Source organism: Eutrigla gurnardus (genome assembly GCF_963514095.1).
Source record: "Eutrigla gurnardus genome assembly, chromosome: 17".
Classification (NCBI taxonomy): domain Eukaryota; kingdom Metazoa; phylum Chordata; class Actinopteri; order Perciformes; family Triglidae; genus Eutrigla; species Eutrigla gurnardus.
The window spans coordinates 1,243,803-1,268,388 of record NC_139928.1 but is presented as its reverse complement, the minus strand read 5'-3'; the positions used below and the strand labels follow the sequence as shown (position 1 = coordinate 1,268,388).

Below are 24,586 nucleotides of genomic sequence, written 5' to 3'. Positions count from 1 at the left end.
GCGCACTGCGCGCCGGTCCGCCACACTTCCGATCCGCCAGCTGTGATTCGCATTGAATGAATGGACTTTATTTACGCCTTGCGCCGAAAGTAGACCAGGTTGGAGCTGGCGAGCTTTCAGCGCAGTCTCGGCGAGGCTTTTTGCCACGAAACTTCCGCTACGCCAAGCTGAATCTGTGACGCCTCCCCCTGCTGCGCCGCCACACCTATCTTGGCGCAGGCGATCTACCAAACTGCCGAACTGACGGTGCGCAAGGCTGCGCGGGTCGAAACTTGCACTGCGCCGGCTGCGCCACCCTGCGCCGCCCTGCGCTGGTCTACGAAACTAGGGCCCCTTATGTTAATTGCTGCAGACTGCTTTTACATATTAAAATTAACATGTAATTGCCCCTGTTATTTATTTCATAATGATAACATTGGAATTTTGACCACCGCGCTGGAAATGTCCCCGATTTTCATTTCAGAAATCTGGTCACCTTAGTTAGAAGTGCATTGGAGTCGGCTATAAGGTGCCTAAACTTGCGGTCCCAGAACTGCTGCAGGCATGAATCTTCAGCCCTCATGTTTGCAGACACATATATTAGCTGACATTGGTGAGGAATATGTTGTGGAAAGGCGCTAGCCGTTAGCCGCTAACGCTAATAATGATAAATATACAGGGAAGCGCTATCAGTTAGCCGTTAACGCGCCTTCGGGAGCTTGCGCCCCGTCTCGGTGCGACGGCATTACACGGCTTCTTACTTAGACAATGAATGGGAACATTCCCTCCGGGTAACGGTATGAACTCAGAAAGGACGCCGTTTAGTTTGCCAGTGTGTCCGGGACTTCCACAACATGTACAAAGCAGTAATAGTGTTTATTACCGCCACGAATGATGACACATTATCGGTGTAAATGCAACGGGTGCCGGTCAGATTTCTCTGTCACCCCGACTGCAGTACGTAACGGGGATCGGCGATCGCTCGCCACAATCCCCCCCCACTCCCCCGCTGACGCAAAATAAGTTGGAATTACTTAAAAAGATAAATGCAAATTGTTACAACAATTTTTTTAAGTTGAGCCAGTGTATTTTTTTTAGAGTGTAAGTCACTTCATAAACAAAACTTTTACTTACATTTGTGTTTAGTCTTGACTCTCCTCTCACTGTATATATATATATAATATATAGTCGTCATGTTACTTACTTGGGCAGCTGAGAGCCTCTTTGGCAGTGATACTCTTGTTGCATGCTGAACACAGTGTAGTTCCTGAAACCGTCAACGACGTGAAGAGGTGACCGTTGCTGTAACGGGCCTCCCGCTCCCTTGCCGCCTTCTCGCGCTCCCTCATACGCTCTCTCTCTTTATTCTGGCAAAGAAACAGAGACAATGTAAGAACAAGACTTCCTGCATATACCAACACAATTTCACAGCAGTTTGTGAAAGTCATTAACAGTGCCGTGAAAAAGTATTTGCCCCCTTCCTGATTTATTCAGGTTTTTTTTTTTATTTGCATATTTCTCACACTTAAATGTTTCAGATCATGAAACACATTTTAATATAACACAAAATAACAAAATAACGTTTTTATGTGATTATTCCATTTATTGAAGGTAATGAATTATTCTAAACCTATATCAGTTTGTAATAACTAACAGCAAAGCAGCCCTAGACCATCACAGTAAAACCACCAAGATTGGACCAGGTCCTGAAGCAGCAAAGCAGCCCCAGACCATCACACTAAAACCATGTAGACTGTTGGTAGGATGCTCTTATTGTGGAAGGGTGTGTTAGATTTCCAACAGATTTAACAGGACCCATGTCTTCTAAAAGCTCCACCTTGGACTCATCAGTCCTTAGACAGAAATAATCCACCGTGGCTCCGGACAGAGATTCAACATTGATGACACAAAGCAAATAAAATCCTACTGGACATCGTCACTCCGTCCCCCAAAGAAAGCAACACCACGCTGCACGCTGTTGACCGCAGTATGCTAGCTAGCCTAGCCAGGTCGGCAAGCGGGAATCCCAGCAACACCAGTGTCTCTTCAACAACCGCTCACTCACAAACATGGGTCTCCTGGTCTACGATTTTCTGCAGGACAACAAATACAAACACAATTACTTCTTGTGCCTGCATAACACCCTTTTGCGAGGTGGATATTTTCGTGGGGTAACCAGTCTGCCATTCATGTTATCGTAATTCCTACTTTGAAATATAATGACTATTTGCATGGTGAAGCTCTCTGTGATCATTTACATTTAGGTCATTTAGCAGACGCTTTTGTCCAAAGCAACTTACAATAAGTACATTTGTCAAAAGATAGAAACAAATAAACCACAACATATCATTGCCGATAAAGACTGGTTTTGTGTGTTTTATTCTGGGAGTGGGAAAAGAGAGGGGTCACGTGTGTTATGTCCTGGCAACCCCTAGGCCAGGCGTAACATCTCCACTCCCCGACATGTAAAATCGTGAATTATTTCAAAATAGAGGCTCGCATTTGATTAAGATTTACCTCCGCCTTTAAGAGAATACGGTTGGTGTTGTTTTATTGAAACGATAAAACAGAAAATAGGCAAAATGTCGTCGTCGAAGTATTTTAAAAGCACAGACCGCATAGCGACCCGGCGAAGCCCCCAGCATGAGTAAAGCTCGGCAGGTGAATCATCTCCCCCCCTCGACAGTTTGTTTACAGAAATTACTAAAACGAGCACAACACTGTCGAGTGTCGCGACGGATGTCTCGACAATTAAGGAGACGACAACTGAGTTGAACAGTGCAGGCTATGCAGGAGAGATTGTCGGAAGCCGAAACACGCATCATGCGCCTGGAGGAAGCTACAGAGCGGTCCCTCACTGACGAGGACAAGAAAAGTAAGCTAATGGAGGCAGTGGGTGCGCATTCAAGCTATGGAAAATCACAGCAAAAGGAACAACGTGAGGCTGGTAGGTTTGAAGGAGATCATCGGTGAAGCGCAAGCTTCAGGAGATGGAAGTGAAGTACACACTGGCCTATCCAGCCACATTGTGGTTTAAGTGGCAGGGGAAAAAACGTGAGTTTCACCACAGCAACGGCGGCGGACAAGTTCATCAACGACAACAACCAGGATGAAGGCTGAACATCTAACGAGGGAGGAGAGCTGACGCAAGTTTGTATTCAAGAGCCCATACGTGTTGTAAAGATTACGTCCGGGGGAGTTCCACTGGGCAAAGCTGCCACCGAGGGGACACAGGCGGGAGGAGCGGTAACCCACGGACCAGATAAGGGTTTTTTTTGTTGGACATTTCAAGCGGCACATGACAGCTTCAGGACTGTCAGACGTTGTCTGGCTTGAATTTTGGTTTCTTTTTCTTTTTGCGTTTTTTATTGGAAATGTTCTTTTTCCAGTTTATGTATTCATGTTTTGTACAGGGCTTCTAAGAGAGGTACCAGTAGGTGTAGACATCTTGATCATACACAGTGTTGTAGACATGGTTATGGAAAGATATCTGAACAATTATGACAAGAAGATGTATTAAATATATGTCTTGGAATATAAATGGGAGTGGGAATCCAGTCAAAGGGTGTAAAGTTATATCATATTTGAAGACTAATAAGGCAGACATAGTTTTCATACAGGAAACCCACCTAAATGAGGGGGATTCAGAAAAATTGAAAACAGGTTGGGTCAGACATATTTTTTATAGCTCACTTTCTAGTTCACGCAATGGGGTAATGATTTTGGTCAATAGAAACATACATTTTGTGTTGCTTAAAGAGGTTAAAGACACAGAGCGACGAATGATATGTGTGCAAGCAATAATAGAGGGTATAAAGGTGATACTGTGCAACATTTATGCACCAAATAAAGGGGACCACCACTTTTTTCACGAGGTGAACAAAGTTCTAGGAGAAATGGATGGGCAAATAATACTGGCAGGAGACTTTAATCAGGTGATGGACCCTAACTTAGATAAAAGTCGGTTTAAGGGTCCACTGATGACAAAAGATAGGGATGCAATACACATGTTAAAAGAGGATATGGCGCTTGTAGATGTCTGGAGATTTACTAATCCTCGGGAGAGGGAATATACTTTTTTTTTCCATTGCCACAGATCACACTCTAGAATTGATATGTTTTTAATTGCAAGCCCTTTATTTAATAGTGTAAGTAGTTGTAATATATGATCTATTGCCATTACAGACCATGCAGCGGTGGAATTGTGTATGATTGCAGGACCGGATATGGGTAAGAACACCAGATGGAGAATGAATACCTCCTTAATACAGGATAAAGGCTTTAGGACATTATTAGGTGAAGATTTGAAATCTTCCCTCAAGCTAAACATAGGCAGTAAAGAGAATATTGCAACAGTATGGGAACCCTCAAAAGCCTATATAAGAGGGAAACTGATAGCCCACTCAGCTTTGGAGAAAAAAGAAAGCCTAAATAAGATTAAAAAATTAGAAGGTGAAATTAAATTAAAGGAAAATGATTTGGGGTCCTGTGATAGACTGGCGTCCTGTCCAGGGTGTACCCTGCCCTCGCCCAATGACAGCTGGGATCGGCTCCAGCCCCCCCGTGACCCTAAATACAGGATAAGCGGTAGAAAATGGATGGATGGATGGATGGAAAATGATTTGGCACAAACATTTTCGGAACCTAAATACCAGGAACTTTGTAAGCTTAAGTTTCAGCTGCACGAAATCTACAATAAAAAAGTAGAATACTCCTTATATAGATTAAAAACTAATTTCTATGAGGGTGGGGAGAAAACGGGTAAGATATTAGCCAGACAAGTGAAAGGAAAAGACTCCTCAAGTATAATCTCAGTGATTAAACAAGGGGATAAATTGGTAACCTCAGCAACAGACATAAACAAGACATTTAAACACTATTATGAGAAACGAAATACATCAACAGTATCCTGTAATGATAACCAAAGGGAGCAGGAACTGTTTTTCTCCAATATTGATATGCCCAAACTTGACTTAGATCAATCAGGGAAGTTAGAGTCTCCTATAACTGAAGGAGAAATAAGGAAAGCTGTATCATTGATGAATACTGGGAAATCTGCAGGTAATGATGGATTTCCTGCAGAGTATTATGAAGAATACATAGACATTCTGGCCCCAGTGTTGGTTAAGGTATATCAGGAGGCTTTTGAGAAAGGCCATGTACCACCAACATTTAATGAAGCTTTAATATCTCTGATTCCGAAAAAAGATAGAGACATAACAGACCCAGCTAATTTTAGACCAATCAGCTTGCTTAACGTGGACTAAATATTGACCAAAGTGTTGGCTCTACGCATTCAAACGAAATTAATACATTTAATGTGGCTTGCCCATTCTAAAAATGTTCCTATAGCCGCCATCTCTTTAGACGCTGAGAAGCCTTTTGACAAGGTAGAATGGGGCTTTCTCCTTTCTCCCCGGAACATCCACCGACAGCTCCACCAACTCACAGCACTATTCCCCCCGCTTGTCAGGCCAACACCTGACAATGGCTCTGCTCAACACACGTTCACTCAGCAATAAAACTCTCATTCTGAATGAATTCATCACTGACAATAAACTGGACTTCTTCTGCATCACTGAAACCTGGCAAAAACCCCTGGACTATTTTTCACTTAACCAGATCACACCCACAGGATTCACCTACACGGACAAACCCTGCATTGAAGGGCGGGGAGGTGGTATTGCTGCCATCCACAGAAAGGACATCAAAATCACCACCATCTCCACCCCAGCCGCCCCGTCCTTTGAACATCTTGCCCTCAAACTCCCTGGTCCTATACTCCGCTTGTCACTGCCATTATTTACCGCCCTCCCAAACCAAATCCCACCTTTCTCTCAGACTTCACGGATTTTCTCACCCAGCTCTGCGCCATCTCACCCTCTGTCCTCCTCCTCTGAGATTTTAATCTTCCTTTAATTAAGAGCCTTGGTGTAACTATTGATTGCAACCTTGATTTTAAGAAACAAATCAGTACAGTAGTTAAGGGGTCTTTTCACCAAATTCGTATTTTATCAAAAGTCAAGCCTTATTTATCTTTTAATGACTTGGAAAGAGTCATCCATGCTTTTATATCATGCAGACCAGAGCTCGCTCCGCCGCCTGCAGCTGGTGCAGAACGCGGCTGCTCGCCTTTTGACTGGCACTGAAAAACGTGACCACATCACCCCTGTTCTGGCCTCCCTCCACTGGTTTCCCATCCGCTTTAGGATTGATTTTAAGACCAAGGGAGATCGTGCCTTCTCTGTGACTGCTCCTAAACTCTGGAACAGCTTGCCATTACATGTTAGACATGCAGGTTCCATAGAGAGTTTTAAGTGTGCTTTAAAAACCCATCTTTTCACCTTGGCCTTTGGATCCACAGGGACTTCTAATCCAGCCTAGTTTTGTTTTTGCACTAGTGTTTCTGACTATTGTAGCAGTGCACGTATGTGCATGTGTATGTATGCGCATATGTTTGTATATGTGCATGTGCTACATGCATTTGTGTGTGAATGTGTGATTATATGCATGTTTTCTTGCTTCTTGTACATGTGTTCTTTTTGTTTTTGTCTCTGCTCTGTGAAGCACTTTGGATGACTGTTACAGGTCTTTAACTGTGCTATATAAATAAAAGTGAACTTGAACTTGAACTTCACACCAACTGCAAACCTGCCACTGAATTCCTGGAACTGTTACACTGCTTCAACTTCACACAGAATATCAACTTCCCCACCCACTCCCATGGTCACATCCTCGATCTGGTCTGCTCCACTGGACTCACACTAAACCATCAGCATCAACCTCCACATCTCCAACCATCTCGCCATCATCATCGACCTCAACATCCCCATCCCTATCCCAAAAGATCTCTTTCAGAAATATCAACCCCTCAGCCTCTCTCACCGGTGCAATATCTACCTCTCCTCCCCCCCTGTCTGATGATCCCAACGACCTTGTGGACTACTACAACAACACTCTCTCCTCCTTTCTCAATCTACTGGCTCCCACTAAAACCAAAACAGTCACCTTCACCCACTCAGCTCCCTGGTCCACCCCTGAACTCCATCAAATGAAATCCCGCAAACGACAACTGGAAAGATCCCGCAAACGACAACTGGAAAAACCAGACTAACAGTTCACCTCCACGCTTACACAGACTTTCTCCATATATACAAAACTGCTCTCAACACAGCCCGGTCCACTTACCACTCACACCTCATACACTCTGGCTCCAACAACCCCAGGACTCTTTTTTCCACAATCAACAAACTTCTCAACCCCCCCCCCGATAACATCTCTTCGGCTTTCACAGTGGACACATGCAACTCCTTTCTGTCATTTTTCCAAAATAAAATCAACAACAACTACAGCAACCTGACCACCTCCATGGCTTCCTCAACCCCACCACAGGATCCCACCCCTTCACACTGCCTGTCACAGTTCTCCCTGCTGTCTCCCATGCTGTCTCAACTCACTAACGGCATGAAAACCTCCACCTGCACCCTAGATCCCATCCCATCAGCTCTCATCAAAATCTGTCTTCCATTCGTCACCCCACTCCTCGTCAAAATCATAAATTCCTCCCTCATCTCTGGCTCTGTCCCCACTCCCCTCAAACTTGCTGCTGTCACCCCCATCCTCAAGAAACCAGGTCTCAGCCCCGACATCATGTCCAACTTCCGGCCCATCTCCAATCTTCCCTTTCTGTCAAAAATTCTGGAACGTGTCGTCGCTGCTCAACTCAAAACGCACCTCTCCTCTAATCAGCCGTATGAACCATTTCAATCTGGATTCCGCCCACAACACAGCACCGAAACAGCCCTCCTAAAAGTCACCAATAACCTCCTCCTCTCCTCTGACTCCGGCCACCTCACCATCCTCATCATGCTTGACCTCACTGCAGCCTTCGACACCATCAACCACTCCATTCTCCTCTCCCGTCTGGAAAACTACTACAACATCACTGGCACTGCACTCTCCTGGCTCCGCTCCTACCTCACCAACAATTCAACATTAATAACTGCACTTCCTCCATTGCTCCTCTGTCCCAAGGCATCCCCCAAGGTTCGGTGCTTGGTCCTCTTCTCTTCATCCTCTACATCCTCCCCCTCAGCAACATTATTCGCAAACATGGTCTCCACTTCCACTGCTACGCTGACGACGTCCAGATCTACATCTCCACCAAATCCATCACCACAGCCACCTGCTCCACTCTGACCACCTGCCTCACTGAATTAAAAACCTGGATGCAAAACAACTTCCTTCAACTCAACTGTGACAAAACAGACATGATAATCATCGGCCCCAAATCGCTCATCAAAAACATCCATAACTTCACTCTCTCCGTCGACAACTCCACTCTGTCCCCGTCCCTACACCTGCGCAACCTTGGAGTCATTTTCGACAGCAACCTCACATTTCAACAACACATCAATCACACCACCAGGGGTCCGTTTCACAAAGCAGGTTTAGTGAAAACCTTGAGTTAGTAAACCCTGAGATGAGGGAAACTCTGGTTTTTCGGTTTCACAAAGCCAGTTCAGCATAAATCTGAGTCAGTTACCCGGGTAACATACTCCGTGAACCTAACCTGCTCGATAGCAGGTTTGCTTCAACAAACCTTGAGTTTCTCCCTACATGTCTCCGCCTTTTTCCGTAATCTGAACCAACTCTGAAAAAAATGTGCCGTCCTTTCATCGTCAATCTAATCGATATGGAAATAAAAGTGATTCTAGCAGCTTTGCGTCGGGAGAGGATTTTGATTACTATTCCTTCCAATCACATTAGATATTATCTAAACAATATTCTCCGACATTTTCAACATTTCATATCACGGACATAATCCGCAACCAGATTCTTTGCGGAGGTAGTGTTTTTGCGAACGGGAGATTTATTAAATGTTTAAGTACATTTCTGTGTTGAAATATCTGCTTATATTTACTGTTTAATATGTGAAATATGATTAAAATCATATGCCTTAGTCAACGTATTTGCACAATATTTTTATGCTTAATTTTCAACTGACGCCACTTTCTTTCTGTGCCTGGGGGGATTACACCCAATGAAAATGATAATTCATTCAGTGCGCTACTTTGTGACCTACGGGAGTTGAACCCCTGTCGCCTGCACCGGGGGCGGCATTGCTAACCATTACACCACAGTGTTGCTGTGCAAGGCTGAAAATAAAGACTTATGACCTTTAGATCAATCAACTGTTATACACATTAGATCGGGCAGTAATTGTCTGCCACGCCAACTATCGCTACTTTGCTGCAGTTACGTTGCTCCGCTTTCTCAGGATGAGCTCGTTTTCTACATAAACACTAATACACTAATAATATAAGACACTAATATCTAATGACGCTCTCCCCGTTGCCATGGTGCATCGTAGTATCGGAGCTCCATTGATGATGGCTTTATAGAGTTGGCAGGCACGCGCGTAACTCAGAGTTTACATACTCAGAGTTGACTGAACTAATTCAAAACCGCTGTTCTGAAACTGAAAACTCAGAGTTGCCCATCTCAGAGTTGGTCAACTCAGAGTTCAGGGTTAGGTTCAGAGTTTATTGAACCTGCTTTGTGAAACGGGCCCCAGGACTGCCTTTTTTCACCTCAAGAACATTGCCCGTCTCCGCCCATCGCTCACCTTCTCTGCTGCCGAAACTTTGATTCATGCATTCATCACATCAAGAAGAGACACAATAGTACCTCTACGGTTCACCTGCCAAAATCCTCGACAAACTGCAATACATCCAAAACTCTGCTGCCCGTCTCCTCACCCACACCCGCTCCCGTGACCACATCACCCCTGTTCTACAAAATATCCACTGGCTCCCTGTTCCCCAACGCATCGAATTCAAAGTACTCCTCCTCACCCACAAAGCCCTCCACAACCAGGCCCCTTCCTACCTCACCGACCTGCTCCACCATCACTCTCCCCCCCATAACCTTCGCTACTCCGACACAAACCTCCTCTCCCTACCTGCCAGGACCAAGCACCGTACCTGGGGCGACAGAGCCTTTTCAATTGCTGCCCCCTCCCCCTATGGAACTCACTACCTGCACACATCCGAGCCTGCACCGACCAGCCCATTTTTAACTTCACAGTACATCTTTTTAACGCAACTTATTTCTTAAGAATAGCCTGCTTGTTTTTAATGCACTCACTTGAAGCCTGCCTGTTTTTAATAGTACTTGTTTTAATTGTATTGATTTTTTTATTGTATATGTAAAGTGTCTTTGAGAATCTTTTAAAAGCGCTATACAAATAAAATGTATTATTATTATTATTATTAAATGTATAAGGTTTCACACCATGTTCAGCCGTACGCTTCATTATGGTTTAATCCTGCCATTCATATTGGTAAAGTGTCGGTGTACACGAAGCAGTGGCATCCATATGTACAACGGGAGATCTATACAAAAATTGACAATTTGTGTCTCATGAGGAATTAATTAGTGATTTTAAACTTGAAGGGAAACAACATTATTGGAAATATTTAGAAATTAGGGATTGTGTAAAATCTCGAATTAGTAACTCCTCAGAGAATTCTATTATGGACTGTATGCCACTGGAACGCTGTACAGCTTCACAATTTTACGTTAACAAATTTTTCAGTAAGTGAGGAGTGCACTAATGTGAATTTGCTATGGCAGAGGGACCTGAGAACAAATGTTGATCAGGAGAAATGGCTGGATATGTTGGCAGGCTGTGGGAAGTATGTAAAAGAGGCGTGAGGGATGTTCACACAGTACAAGATTATACACAGATATTACCACACTCCTGTGAGATTACATAGAATGAAATTGTTGAATGACAACAAGTGTTGGAAATGTAAAACAGGACTGGGAACTTTTTTGCACTGTATATGGGAGTGTACATTAGTGGCTCCATTCTGGGTAGAAGTTGTGGACTTCCTGAGTGAATGGTGTGGTTCAGCAGTCCCCTTGACTCCTGGTATGGTCTAAGTTACCAAATATATCTAAAGGAACATTTTCTGTTATCATGGTGGGCCTGATCACAGCTTCCAGAGTGATTCTAAAGGCGGGCTCACACCGGACCGAAAATCGGCGTCTTTGAGAGAGTCGGCGTCCGTGACATGAGTCTACTTGGTGTGGTCGCTCGAATCGGCCCACGTCGGCGTTCATTTCAGCCGATTCAAATGTGTAATCCGCCATTCGAGTCGGTCAGTCTTTTACCATTCTGATTGGTGGAGGCTAGCAGCCTGACTAGCGAATCAGTGAAGCCCGGAAGTGACGATGGTAAACATACCAGATAACCAGTGGAATCGAAGAAGGTGGTCTAGAGAGGACCGCCTACTTCCGGTTTTCGTGTTTTTTGGCCCACAATACAGATTAGCGCCGCCTGTTGTTTTGGAGACATTACATCTCGCGCAAGCGCGGAACGTATGGCGTCGGCTGTAATTCCGTAGGTGTGAACCGCCCATGTCGTTGTTCGAGTCGGCCATATTAAGTAGCCGACGCCGAATTTACCGACGCAAGTCGGGCAGTTCTTCCGACACCTTAAGACATTGGAAGACGGCTGTGTCTCCTAACCTGAGGGAGTGGTGGGGTGCAATGGTGGTGACAGCATCCTATGAAGCTATGCTCTGTAGGTTGAAAGGCAAAGAGGAAGACAGGATGAGCTCTTGGGAACTTTTTTATAGTTACACAAAGCAGACCAGAGAATAATTGCAGCACCCTGTATCATTTATTTGGTGGACTTGGTTTCTTCTCATATGGATTCCTTATGTGTCATATTTATTTGTTTGGATTTCATAATCTCTCCTTTTTGTATGTGAGAGGATGTCAGCACCAAAACACACAAAAGAAAACATGTATATCTTGAACCTGTACTTATTTGTATGTTTCTTAAAAGTTCAATAAAAATTTAAATGACAACAAAGTGCTATAGATAAGGGTGGGGGGGGGGGGGGGGTGTAAGTGGGTCATGCTATGCAGAGTCAAGGTGAAGTCTGAACAGGTGAGTCTTGAGCCTTTTTCGGAAGATGGCAAATGACTCTGCTGTCCTGACATTGATTGGGAGTTCGTTCCACCACTGAGGCGCCAGAACAGAGAAGAGTCTGGACTTTGCTGAGCGACATTTTTTTTTCAGCGATGGTGGTACCAGCCGGCCAGCTGAAGTAGAGGAGCGAAGTGCTCGCTTCGGGGCGTGAGGTTTGACCAGTGTTAGGAAGATGGGTGCCGTTCCATTGATGGCCTTGAAGGCCAGTGCCATCGTCTTGAATTGGATGCTTGCTGCACCAGGGAGCCAGTGGAGGTCACGGAGGAGGGGGGTCACATGGGAGAATTTGGGTAGATTGAACACAAGACATGCTGCAGCGTTCCGGATGCTGTAGAAGAAAATGCGTTACTTTACAATCTTATTTTAATCTCATACTAATATTCCTTTCTCTTGTACTCATCAAATGTCCTGCTGCCCCTATTTGATTGTGGTTGACTTGTTATTCTGACTAGGGTGGGTTTTTTAAGGAGGGGCTTCTCTGTAGCCGTCTTAAAAGCCGCTGGAATGACACCTGAGGTGAGGGAGGAGTTGATTGGGGTGTGAGGAATGGAAAGATGTCGTGTGAGATGTCTTGGAGAAGAGAGGAGGGAATCGAGTCAAGGGAGCAGTGGTGGCATGGTTAGATGTAACAAGTGCGTGAACGTCTTTAAAGGTGAGGGGGCTAAAGCTGGTAAGGCCGTCAGAGTTGAGAGTTAGTGGAGACTTTTTCTGGGAGTTTATAGGAGTGAATGAGGAGCTGATGTCATTTACTTTCTTGGTAAAGTAAGTTGCAAAGTCATCAGCAGTAAGGGAGGAAGAAGGGGGAGGGGTAGGGGGGGTGAGGAGGGAGGAGAACATGGAGAAGAGTTTCCTGGGGTTGGAGGCGGAAGAGTTGATCTTTGCCAGGTAGAAGGCAGATTTAGCTGCCGAAACAGTTGATTTGAAGTAAGAGAGGAGGTAGTGGTAGTAAGCAAGGTCCTCATCCTGGCCCGATTTTTTCATTTTCTCTCTGCCACTTGCAACAATGATCTGTCGGTTGGCAGAGGTTCAGACAGCAAGGGAGGGGAGGGAGATGATCGCGCTGGTCGTGAGATGCCGGGACAGAGAGTGTCCAAAGAAGAGAGTGAGGACATCAGGATGGAGGAGGCTTCCTCAGTAGGCATTAAGGAGAATTGTTCTGTGGATGGTAGTGAGGAAATAACAGTTGAGGAGAGAGCGGAGGGAGTGAGGGATTTCAGGTTGCGGCGACCGGTGACAGTTCGAGGCGTAGAGGGTAGGGATGTGGTGGACTTCACAGGGAGGGAGAAAGTCACAAAGTGGTGGTCGGACACAGTGAGCGGGGTAACAGATAATGCAGAGATGCCACAGGATCTTGTGAAGACAAGGTCAAGTTGGTTCCCGGCCCGGTGAGTGGGTGGAGAGGGGGAGAGTGTGAGGTCAAATGTGGAGAAGAAGTCAATGAATTCAGTGCAGCTTTCCCGGGTGGATGTTGAAGTCACTGAGGACGATGAGTGGTGTGCCATCATGTTTCTCTTTGTAAAAGATTGTTATATGGAATGAATGAGGTGTGTATAACAGGTTTGACAGTTTGTGTATTGTATGAGCTCATTGCAATGTCTCGTCAATGTTGTGTATTTGTATTTTGCTTTGATTTAAGGCCCGCTGCGGCCCTAAATATGTCTAAGTCTTAAGATTGTTTTGTCTGTTTGTTTGTATGTTGTTTTCTTACTGTGAGAAATTATTGCTGGAATTGAGGTAGTTGTTCAGGAAGTTACAATTGAACACAACATTCCAGCTCTAATTCCTTATCCGTTAGCTAATAACCTTTTGTTCTCTGTGATTCACGACTGCTGGTTTGTGATAAACCAAGTCGTTAAGTGTACTGTCTTATTCATGTAAATTACAATTTTTTTTTCAATGTTCCTTTGTTGTTTAATAATATCGCTTCTCTAGCTAGTTGGTTTGTCTGTCTGTTTTAATTAGTTTCCCCCTGTTGGGGTAGTAGCAGGAGCAGATTTGGTTATCAACAGCTAATTATTAATGTCAATATGATTATCGACATTAATAATTATATTTAATATATTATCATGATATAATCATGAATAAACGGGGCACCACCCTGGGATCAGGGAAAAGATAACCTAAAACTGTATTCAGTCTCAATATAAAAGGTTTTATACTCACATGCCAATCATCGTGATCATTGGCATAGAAGTATAAAAACAATCTAACAATTAAAAAGGCGTGAAATTTGAGCACTAGCCTTCACAACCTGCTGTTATCCAGTGACATATACACAACAAGCACAAGAGACCGCTAGTTATAATATAACAAGATTTATTAAAATCAGTAATAATGATCACAATCAATAACACTGCAATTAACAAAGCCTTATTACCTAACTACCTAACACACATAGCTAAGCTAAACATAGGGAGAGACACACGTGGAGTGCGTGTGTGTGTGTGTAGAGAGAGAGAGAGAGAGAGAGAGAGATATGGCCGGGCGCGACCACCAGATGGAGCTATCCCTCACAGCGTTCAGGGGCAGAGCCACTGAGGCCAGATGGAGTAGCGAGCGAGAGAGAGAGAGAGGGAGAGATGGCCGGGTGCAGCCACCAGATGGAGCTATTCCTCACAGCGTTCAGGGTCGGAGCCACTGACGTCTGATAGGATCGCGAGAGAGAGAGAGAGCGAGCGAGAGATGGCCGGGTACAGCCACCGGATGGAGCTATGTCCTTAGCGTCCGTCGGAAACAGCTGGCGTAGGACACGTGTGGGGCGGTGTATGTGTGCGTGTGTGTGTTAGCGGGACACAAACAAAGAAAGGGGGAGAATGCGCACGCAATATTCTAAGGCTCAGGAGGTGTGTTATTATCACACGGGAGCTCGTGAATGAACTGGCGTTCATTCAGCGCCACCGCAGTCTTTTAACTGATAGTAGACGCTTACTGGGCTCGCGAATATGGCTGAGGTTAGTCAAAAACACCGTTACAGAAATCAACCCAGCGGCGTGGGTATACAATCAGCATTCAAGTACAACAACACGGAAAGCAACGGACTCGGCGGTCCGTGATCAAAACTTAAAACACGTTAACAAGAATTACAAGCATATCCTACACTATCAAACTTATGTCTCTGCCCAGACTGATAGCCTCTCACTGGTGTCGTTGCGTAGGTTGCGAGTCCGTCCTGGCGATGACGGCGTTCCTTAACGCAGTTCGTGGGTCCCGGCGTCAGCGGGGTACGTGATGAGTCGGCTTAGTCCATATGAGAGCGGAGCGTGTTTCCTCTCGTTGATCAAACTCGAATAAAGAAAACAGTTTGTGTTTCTTTCTTCCGCGGCCGACAATATGATCGCGGCTTGGCGATTTAGTCAGCTTACTTCAGACAGGAGCTGGTAGCTGGAATGCAGGAACCGGCTTGGTTCCTCTTGTTGCAGCGGTGTGCTGCGGGGGTCGCCCCCTTGTTGCAACGTGGTGTTGCGATGGAAGAGCGTTGGAAGCCTTTTTGGAAGAGCAAGAGAGTGTTCTTAAGGCAGCTTCAGAAACAAGGATTCCTTTGCTTGTGAAACTTTGGTTGGTAACATTAGCACTGTCCTGAAAGTTGGACAGTACGATGCTTTTTGCCTAATTCCAGCAGAACCTTGACCTCAAATCCCTTGTGTCTTTCTTCCAATGATACGTGGACACGTCCACCATTTTGTGGATTACAGACTCCCTGAAGAGAGTTTGTCTGAATGGGTTGTGTTCTGTCTGAAAGGGTGATTATTAGTACTGGAGCACGTCAGAGGACTGAAGTTCTCTCTTCCTTTTCAACTTGTACACCACACCAACAGTAATTCACTAAAATCCTGGTCATATCACTTGCAGAAGTTTTGTGACAACTCTGCATTTCTGGGTGTATAAGTGATGGGCAGGAGGAGGAGTACTGAAGCCATCTGATTCTGGATGTGGCCAAGACCAGGTAGATGGTGATCAACTTCGGAAGGAAGAGGACAGCTTCAGAACCCCTGTGCCTTCTGGGACAGAATGTTGACATGGTGGAGGGTTACAAGTACCTGAACGTCCATATGGACAACAGACTGAACTGGAAGATTAACCCTGAGAATCCTCTCCACCACCTACTGGACAGACAGCAGAGCTAACTCCCTCTCCTTGTTGTGGTTCAGAGGGACCTGAGCCAGAATGCAAAGTTCTAGATTTACCAGTCCATCTACGTTCTGACCCCCAAGTATGGTCACAAGCTTTGAATAGTGACCAAAGAACAACATAACGGATACAAACTGCGGAAATTAAGTGATTCGGGCATCTGATCAGGATGCCTCAAATAGAGGCTAGGAGGAGACCCCGGGGTACATCCTGAATAAGCTGGAGGGTTATCAAGCTAGGCAGTGCCTACCCTGCCAAATCAAACATAAAAATGTTATTTAATAAACGTGTATTAGTATATTACCGTTTACTATATTTGTGATTTCTATATGGAATTTGTGTATTCTTCAATAGTTTAGACATTATGATGACAAATGTAGCGGTTACGCATAATCAAACACGAAAAGATGGTAGAATAAACAATGCTTTTGATGTCCATTTATTGTGGACGGCAAGCAAAAAATTATTTTGTGCATGCGTACTTCAATTATGCATTCTTAAATGCGTACGTAAAAAAGCACAACTTTTCTGTGCCTTTGCACATAAATATACTACTGATTCCCATGGATCAGAATAGTCATCATTATGGTAAATGTCAGTCTGACTTACTTTGATTACTTTAATGTGTTGTTTAAGCCTTGTGTATAAACTTTACTAGGAGCTGGGTATCTATGTTGGTTCTTCAGTTTAGTATCTACAGTGTCTAAATCTAGGCTCATCAAGTATCTTAAGACTCAAGATCCCACAGGAAATCTGGTTATAGGTTTTTCTCAGCTTCTAGGTTCAGCATTCAGTCATCGGTATGAGATCGGTAGTAGCAGAATCCACAATCTTAGAAAGACGACTCAAACACACACAAACACACACACACGCACACACAAAAATGACCACTGACTTATAGAATCACAAAAACATAGGAGTCATATCTGAAAAAACAGTTCCACTCTATTAAATAAAAAAAACAACCACAAATAATAAAATGATTGATGATACATTTCAATAAACCAATTTAAATTTACTGGATACATTTAAATTGTAAATGTCCTACAATGTTCCTTAATGTTAATTTAGCACCCACAACAGTAGTCGTCCTTGAGTTTCCTCATGGCATCAGCTTTAATAGTCAGTTTTTGCAATTTACTGACATCCTCAAGCAGTTGTTTCAGACAAGGTGATGGCATCCAGGACGAGTGATCCAAAAGGAAGATGAATCAGATGAAAACAGCCTTGTGTGGCTACCTTGCCAGGATAATTAATTCACTCTGAAAAACGTTTCTTCTCTTACAGATGTCTGACATCAGTAGTTGGACCACGCAAAGCGCTGTACTGAGTGGCAGCATGTCCATGTAGCTCTAGCTCTTGTGTTTGTAGTTAAGTCTGTAAGTGTGTTTTTGATGCATTATGAATACTAGGGTTGCACATCTCTTTGTGATAAACGGTTCGATATGCATCTAGGTACACAGGTTACGATTCGATTCAAAATCGATATCCTTTTATTACAGACCGATTTGATTCGAATCGATTCCATACAGTGTAAGAACGATACGATTCGATTCTACGGTTAATATTTATTGTAGATATTTTATAAAATAAACAAGCCGATTCTATGAAAGTGACAATAGTTTCTTTTCAAATTTGTAAAATACCACATATCCCCAAACATTGTGGCTGTATGGCACTGGCAAAAAAAACAAAATCACATGTCAATATATTTATTTTTAGACATGGACCAAAAAAAAGTCTGGCTGAATCGTTGGATGGCGGTGACAGGACAGTGTCGTGGACGCTACCCGTGCTGCAGCCGCCTCTTGTGGCGCAAGTTGAGACACAAGCGATTGACATTCAAAGCCTTCCGTCTCTCACGTACGGTCGTGGAGTGCCGGCGGTCACACGGCAGCGTCGCAGCCGCCTACCTGTGCTGCGCCCGCCTCTCCACGTCCACCTTTTTCCATGTTGTCCCTTGTTTATAACTCATACAAGCTAGCCAGTTACGGCGTTTCGCGGGCAGCTTCAGCTCTCGTGTTGTTTTAGAGACGCTGGTGTAATGCCGCCAACTGCTTCAAAGTCTTGCGATACCCGATCCATGACTCTGTAACCGATTCATCTATAATTCGTATCGATTGATGCAGCCGTATCTCTCACTTGTTGAACCGAATATCCGGTCACATCGGTTTATCGTTTACAACCCTAATGAATACAAATGAGTGACAAATTGTGTACACAGATTGTTGACTGTACCATTACATTAACTTCTCTAAGGACACGGTTATACCAGCAAGGACTGTTCACTGCTTTCCCAATAATAAACCCTGGATAACCAGTAACATCAAAACACTATCAGAAAAAGGAGGCCTTTCGGGATCGAGCCAAGGAGAGGCTATGGTGTGTGCGACATGGGCTGAAGAGGAGTCTAAAGCAGGCAAAGAGACTACAGAAGGAGAGTGGAGAGGAGGCTGCAGCAGGGAGGTGTGGAGGGGAATGAGGACCATTACAGGCTACAAACAGAAGACCCTTTAGCGGCATCTCCCCACAGATCTGGCGCCCCTCCTCGCCCCTGCCCCCTTGTCTTTCATAGTAGATGAAGTGGGTTCCGGTTCTGTGGAAAATTTCGGAGGGTGCCATGCCAAGATAAATGACTACAGACTGGTGGCCCTCACATCACACATCATGAACCCCTGGAGAGGCAGCTTATCCATCTCCTAAGACCACGCATTTGCGTAGCAAGAACATATGGGAGTGGAGGATGCTGTCCTTTACATGCTCCACCGGGCGTACTCTCACTTGGATGTGCCAGGGGCTATGTGAGGATTATGATTATACACTTTTCAGGTTATTATGCGCGCCCGCCCTTTCTCCTCTTTTTTCTCTCCTCTTCTCACCAGGTGTGCGTTGGATGAAGGTGATTACCTGTGGTCCATTTAAGAGCCGCTGGAGGTGCCGCGCGCTCTCTGACTCTCTGGCGTCCGTGCTGTCGGGTTCCGGTCAAACTGCGATCGGGGCAGTTTTGTTCTGCTTTAGTTCTTTGATTTACTGCCTTGAGAATGGGGGTCTGGAGGTTATGTTTTCGGGGTCTTAGGTTGGTAACTTGGGTTACCATTTATTTCTTTTTTTAGGGAAGGGAGTCCGGGTCCTACGGCCCATTACGCGGCTGGCCTGGGCTCTCTTCACTGTTATGTTGTTGTTTTTTGCCAGACCTCCAGACTCTGGTAGTGTTAATTGTTTGATTTAAATTTCGTTAATAAAGTCTTGGTTTTTTTTTGCCTCTTCATTGTCGAGTTTTGACTCTGATATGTCTGCGGCCACAGATTGAGCCGTTTAGGTTGTGGCTGTAACATATTTGGGGGCTCGTCAAACAATTTAGGGTATGTTTAAGTAGTTTGTTGTTGCCGTCGGGTGCCGTGCTTCAGGGTTGTTTTCCTCTCTTCTCGGTTGGGCTCGTTGTTGGGGGACTGCCGAGTTGTGATTTTGATTTGGTCACGATGGTGTTTGACCTGGAAAAGTTTATGAGTAAACCGACTCGTGAAAAGCTGGAAACTTGTACGAAGGAACATCTCAAATTGGTTGCGGAAAAGTTTGAAGTTTCTGTTAGTAAGCAGGACAGAAAGCCAGTCATTAAGGATCAGCTGTTTTCTGTTCTGGTTGTGCGGGGAGTGAAGGAACTTGAGGTTGAAATTAGATCTCCGGGAAAGGAAATGCAGTGCAGCCTTGAGGTAAGGAGATTAGAGGAGGAAACTAAACGCGTCTTACGTTTAAAAGAATTAGAACTCGGCTCCACGTGAGTCATTGCAACAGTCAGTGGGGTTTGATGTTAACGGTAATATTCGTCTGATTCCAGTGTTTCGTGAGAAAGATGTGGATACATATTTTATTCTATTTGAGCGGGTTGCCACAACGCTGAAATGGCCTAAAAACGTGTGGACACTCCTGTTGCAGTGTGTATTGATCGGGAGGGCTCAGGAGGTTTACGCAGCTTTGTCTCCTGAAGATAGTCTTGATTATGAGAAAGTTAAAGCTTGTATTTTGAGAGCATATGAACTAGTGCCGGAGGCTTATCGCCAGAAGTTTCGCAGGCTTAAGAAACTAGAGTCGCACACGTATGTTGAGTTTTCCTGTGAGAAGGATTTATTATTTGACAAGTGGTGTTCAGCACGAGAGGTTAAAACTTTGGAAGATCTTAAAGCCTTGGTGCTTATGGAGGAGTTTAAGAACTGCTTGCCTGGGAAAATTGCTACTTATTTGAGTGAGCAGAAGGCTATAAAGCTTTCGGACGCAGCTATTCTTGCGGATGAATTTGTGCTAACTCTTACTAAGTCTGTGAGACGTGAGACGTGTGTACCAGTGCGCGTTAATGATAACCAGTTGACGGAGGATTCAAGCGTTTTTGGCATGCCTTTTAAGTCCAGCGGGTCCAGCAGTGCGGAAGGGAGGCTTAAAGTTGATCAGAGGACTAGGGAAAGCCCAGTATGTTTTGCGTGGACACATTGTGACAAATTGTTACGCTTTGCACGACGATAAGAGGCCTGTGAAAACTGTTGCTTTTGTCAGAGCAGACAGTCCTGTGTCCGATGTAACCCCAGTGTCTGATCAGTCTGAGCTTAAAGTTTTTGCTCCATTCCTTATGGATGGTGTTGTGTCTTTAACTGAGGAGGGTGACAAGATACCGGTAAAGATACTGAGGGACACAGCTGTGTCGCAGTTTGAGCAACATGTTGCCTTTTTCTTCTGACACTGCTGTGGATTCTGATGTTGTCTTCCGGGGTTTTGAAATGCGGTGTTTGGATGCACCTGTACATGCTATTTACCTCGAGTCAGATCTGGTTAAGGGTTCAGTGGCGGTGGGCGTTCGCTCATCCTTTCCAATTGAGGGAGTGGACGTTATTTTGGGGAATGATTTGGCAGGGGGTAAAATACTAGTAAACCTGAAGTGACAGTAGTTCCTGTGGTAGCCGAGAATCCAGATAAACTAGTGTTTTCGTCCTGTGCTGTAACCCGTGCCATGTCCAAACGTGGGCTGGTGAACAAAGATGTCATAGATTTGTCTGACAGCTTTATTGTGAATGACGAGTTGAGCTTGTCTGATGAGTCGTGTCTATCTAGTAGTTTCCCAGTAGAGGATGGTGATGTGGGGGTATTAAATCTTGGTGGTACGTCGATGGCACGTGAACAGCTGGTGCGTGAGCAAAAAGGGGATGCCGAGCTGTCATCTCTGTTTGACAGTGCTGTGGGGGCTGAGGAGGAAGTGCCGGATTCTCGGGAATATTTTGTTCAAGACGGGGTACTTATGCGTAAATGGAAGCCACTTTTATGCGTCACAGGATGATGACTGGAGCGTGATTAGGCAGGTTGTGGTTCCATTAAAGTATCACCCCAATATCTTGAGCTTGGCCCACGATCATCAGCTTGCTGATCATCTTGGCGTAAATAAAACTTACGACCAGGTGCTGCGTCATTTCTTCTGGCCAGGCTTAAAGAGGGATGTGGCGCGATATTGTAAGTCGTGTCATGTGTGTCAACTTACTGGTAAGCCGAATCAGACGGTTCCACCAGCACCATTATATCCCATTCCCGCTGTCGGTGAACCCTTTGAATGGGTTATGGTTGATTGTGTTGGTCCGTTTCCGCGTAGTAAGTCGGGTAACAAATTCCTGTTGACTATCATTTGCGCAACAACACGATTCCCTGAGGCTATTCCGCTACGTAAGATCACTGCTCCTGCTGTTGTGAAGGCTCTGATTAAGTTTTTTTCTGTATTTGGGCTGCCGAAGGTTGTACAAACGGACAAGGGGACGAATTTCATGTCTTGACTTTTTGCTCAGGTTCTTAAACAGCTTGACGTTACTCATGTTCATTCGAGCGCTTATCATCCTGAATCGCAGGGGGCACTTGAGCGATTCCATCAAACGCTCAAATCGATGTTACGGGCTTACTGCATGGAATTTGAAAAAGACTGGGATAAGGGAGTCCCTTTGATGATGTTTGCGGTGAGGGAAGTTGTGCAGGAGTCTGTGGATTTTAGTCCCTCTGAATTGGTCTTCGCTCATTCTGTGTGTGGTCCACTGAAGCTCCTGAAGGAGAGATGGTTGGGTAAAGGTGAACCCCAGAATTTGCTGGACTTTGTGTGTGCGTTTCGTTTGAATCTTCTGCTCAGCAGAAGATGAAGGGCTGGTATGACCGTAAAGCTGTGAGTAGAGCTTTTGCCCCAGGTGACAAAGTGTTGGTCTTATTACCGATCCCTGGGTCTAGCCTGCAAGCTTGCTTCAGTGGTCCGTATCTTGTCCAGAAAAAAATCGGAGACCGTGATTATCTTGTTGCTACTCCGGAGCGGAGGCGTAGGAGTAGGCTGTGCCATGTCAACATGCTGAAGCCTTATCATGAGCGTGAAGCGAGGCTTGGGCCGGTCTGTGTGTCAGCTAACCCTGATGTTTTCAAGCCTGTCATTCACTCTGTGGAGCTGTCCAGTGCTGATCCTGTCAAACCTGTCATTCACTCTGTGGAGCTGTCCAGTGCTGATTCTGTCAAGGCTGTGTCCATCTGTGTGGCAGAGGTGTCCAGTGCTGAACTTACTGGATCTAGTGCGGGTTCTGTAATCTCTGTGGGGGGAGAGGAGGACGTTGTGTCTTTCTCTACTGGTGTGATGCAGGGGAGGTTACAGAACTCAAAGATATTAACGGAACTTGAGTCTCATCTGGTTCATCTGCCTGAAGCTCAGCGGGACGATATTGTGGAGGTGATTATGTCACATAAGGCGCTGTTTGCTGATATGCCTTCACGCACATCAGTTTTACAACATGATATTGACGTAGGTGACTGTTTACCGATTAAGCAACACGCTTACCGGGTGAATCCTGATAAGCGGCGTCGTCTCAGAAAAGAGGTCGTGTATATGCTTGAGAACGGGATTGCGGAGCCCAGCTTGAGTTCGTGGAGTTCTCCCTGTTTACTGGTAGACAAGTCTGATAAATCTGATCGGTTTTCCATGGATTTTCGTAAAGTCAATAACGTGACAAAACCTGACTCTTACCCTTTACCTAGGATGGATGACTGTATTGACAGAGTAGGTAATGCTTCTTACGTGACAAAGCTTGATTTACTGAAGGGCTACTGGCAAGTTCCACTGACTGACCGTGCTAAGGAAATTTCAGCCTTTGTTACGCCTGACAACTTTTTGCAGTACACAGTAATGGCCTTTGGGATGCGTCATGCTCCTGCTACGTTCCAGAGGTTGGTCAACATCGTTCTGTCGGGTCTTTCTGGGTGCGAAGCTTACCTGGATGACCTGGTGATTTATTCAGATTCCTGGCAGAGCCATGTGCAGCAGATAAGAGAAGTATTCGGGAGATTGTGTGGGGCGAATTTGACGCTTAACTTGGCTAAGTGCGAGTTTGGCCAAGTGACTGTGACTTACCTTGGAAAAGTGGTGGGCCAAGGTGAGGTGCGTCCAGTATGGTCGAAGGTGGAAGCAATCCTGGCGTTTCCTGCTCCTGCTTCATGACGAGATCTGCGGTGTTTTCTTGGGATGGCCGGTTATTACAGGGGGTTCTGTAAGAACTTTTCTGCTGTTGCAGCCCCGTTAACTGACCTATTGAGTCCCAAGGCTAGTTTTGTGTGGTCCGACGGCTGTCAGCATGCTTTTCAGCAGATCAAGACACTGCTGACGAAGGCCCCCGTGTTGGTTGCGCCTAACTTTGATCATTGGATGCGAGTGAGTTGGGGGCAGGAGCTGTCTGCTGCAGGATGGGGAGGATGGAGTAGAGAACCCTGTGTCCTACTTCTCAAAGAAATTCAATCGTCATCAGCGTGTGTATTTGACCATTGAAAAAGAGGCTCTAGCCCTGGTTCTGGCTTTGACTCACTTTGAGGTGTACGTCGGCTCATCTAATGTGCCCGTCATGGTTTATACTGACCATAATCCTCTCGCTGCTTTCGGGTTCCGGTCAAACTGCGATCGGGGCAGTTTTGTTCTGCTTTAGTTCTTTGATTTACTGCCTTAAGAATGGTTGTCTGGAGGTTATGTTTTCTGGGTCTTAGGTTGGTAACTTGGGTTACCATTTATTTCTTTTTTTAGGGAAGGGAGTCCAGGTCCTACGGCCCATTGCGCGGCTGGCCTGGGCTCTCTTCACTCTTATGTTGTTGTTTTTTGCCAGACCTCCAGACTCTGGTAGTGTTAATTGTTTGATTTAAATTTTGTTAATAAAATCTTGGGGTTTTTTTGCCTCTTCATTGTCGATTTTTGACTCTTTGATATGTCTGCGGCCACAGATTGAGCCGTTTAGGTTGTGGCTGTAACACAGGTACATTCAACACAACCCTCCATACTGAGAGACAAGCTTGAAGTGATAGAGGTTGCTCCCTCCAGCGCTAGCTCCCCCTACTGTCCTCCCTCTGCATTGACCCCTGTCCTCCCTCTGCATTAACCCCTCCCCTGGTTCATCTCCATTCAGACTGTTTTAACACTTTTATGCAGAGCAGGAG

General features: G+C 45.2%; 1 protein-coding gene across 4 annotated transcripts in view; it reads right to left on the bottom strand.

Moving 5' to 3' along the window:
- arhgef2a (Rho guanine nucleotide exchange factor (GEF) 2a) overlaps window positions 1–24,586 on the bottom strand; it is a 102,688-nt gene that overhangs the window by 59,460 nt on the left and 18,642 nt on the right. For all 4 annotated transcript variants that reach the window (XM_084031580.1, XM_084031581.1, XM_084031583.1 and 1 more), the window contains exon 2: window positions 1,184–1,346. In XM_084031580.1, coding sequence (XP_083887706.1) covers window positions 1,184–1,346 — 163 coding nt within the window. The remainder of the gene's footprint in view (window positions 1–1,183; window positions 1,347–24,586) is intronic.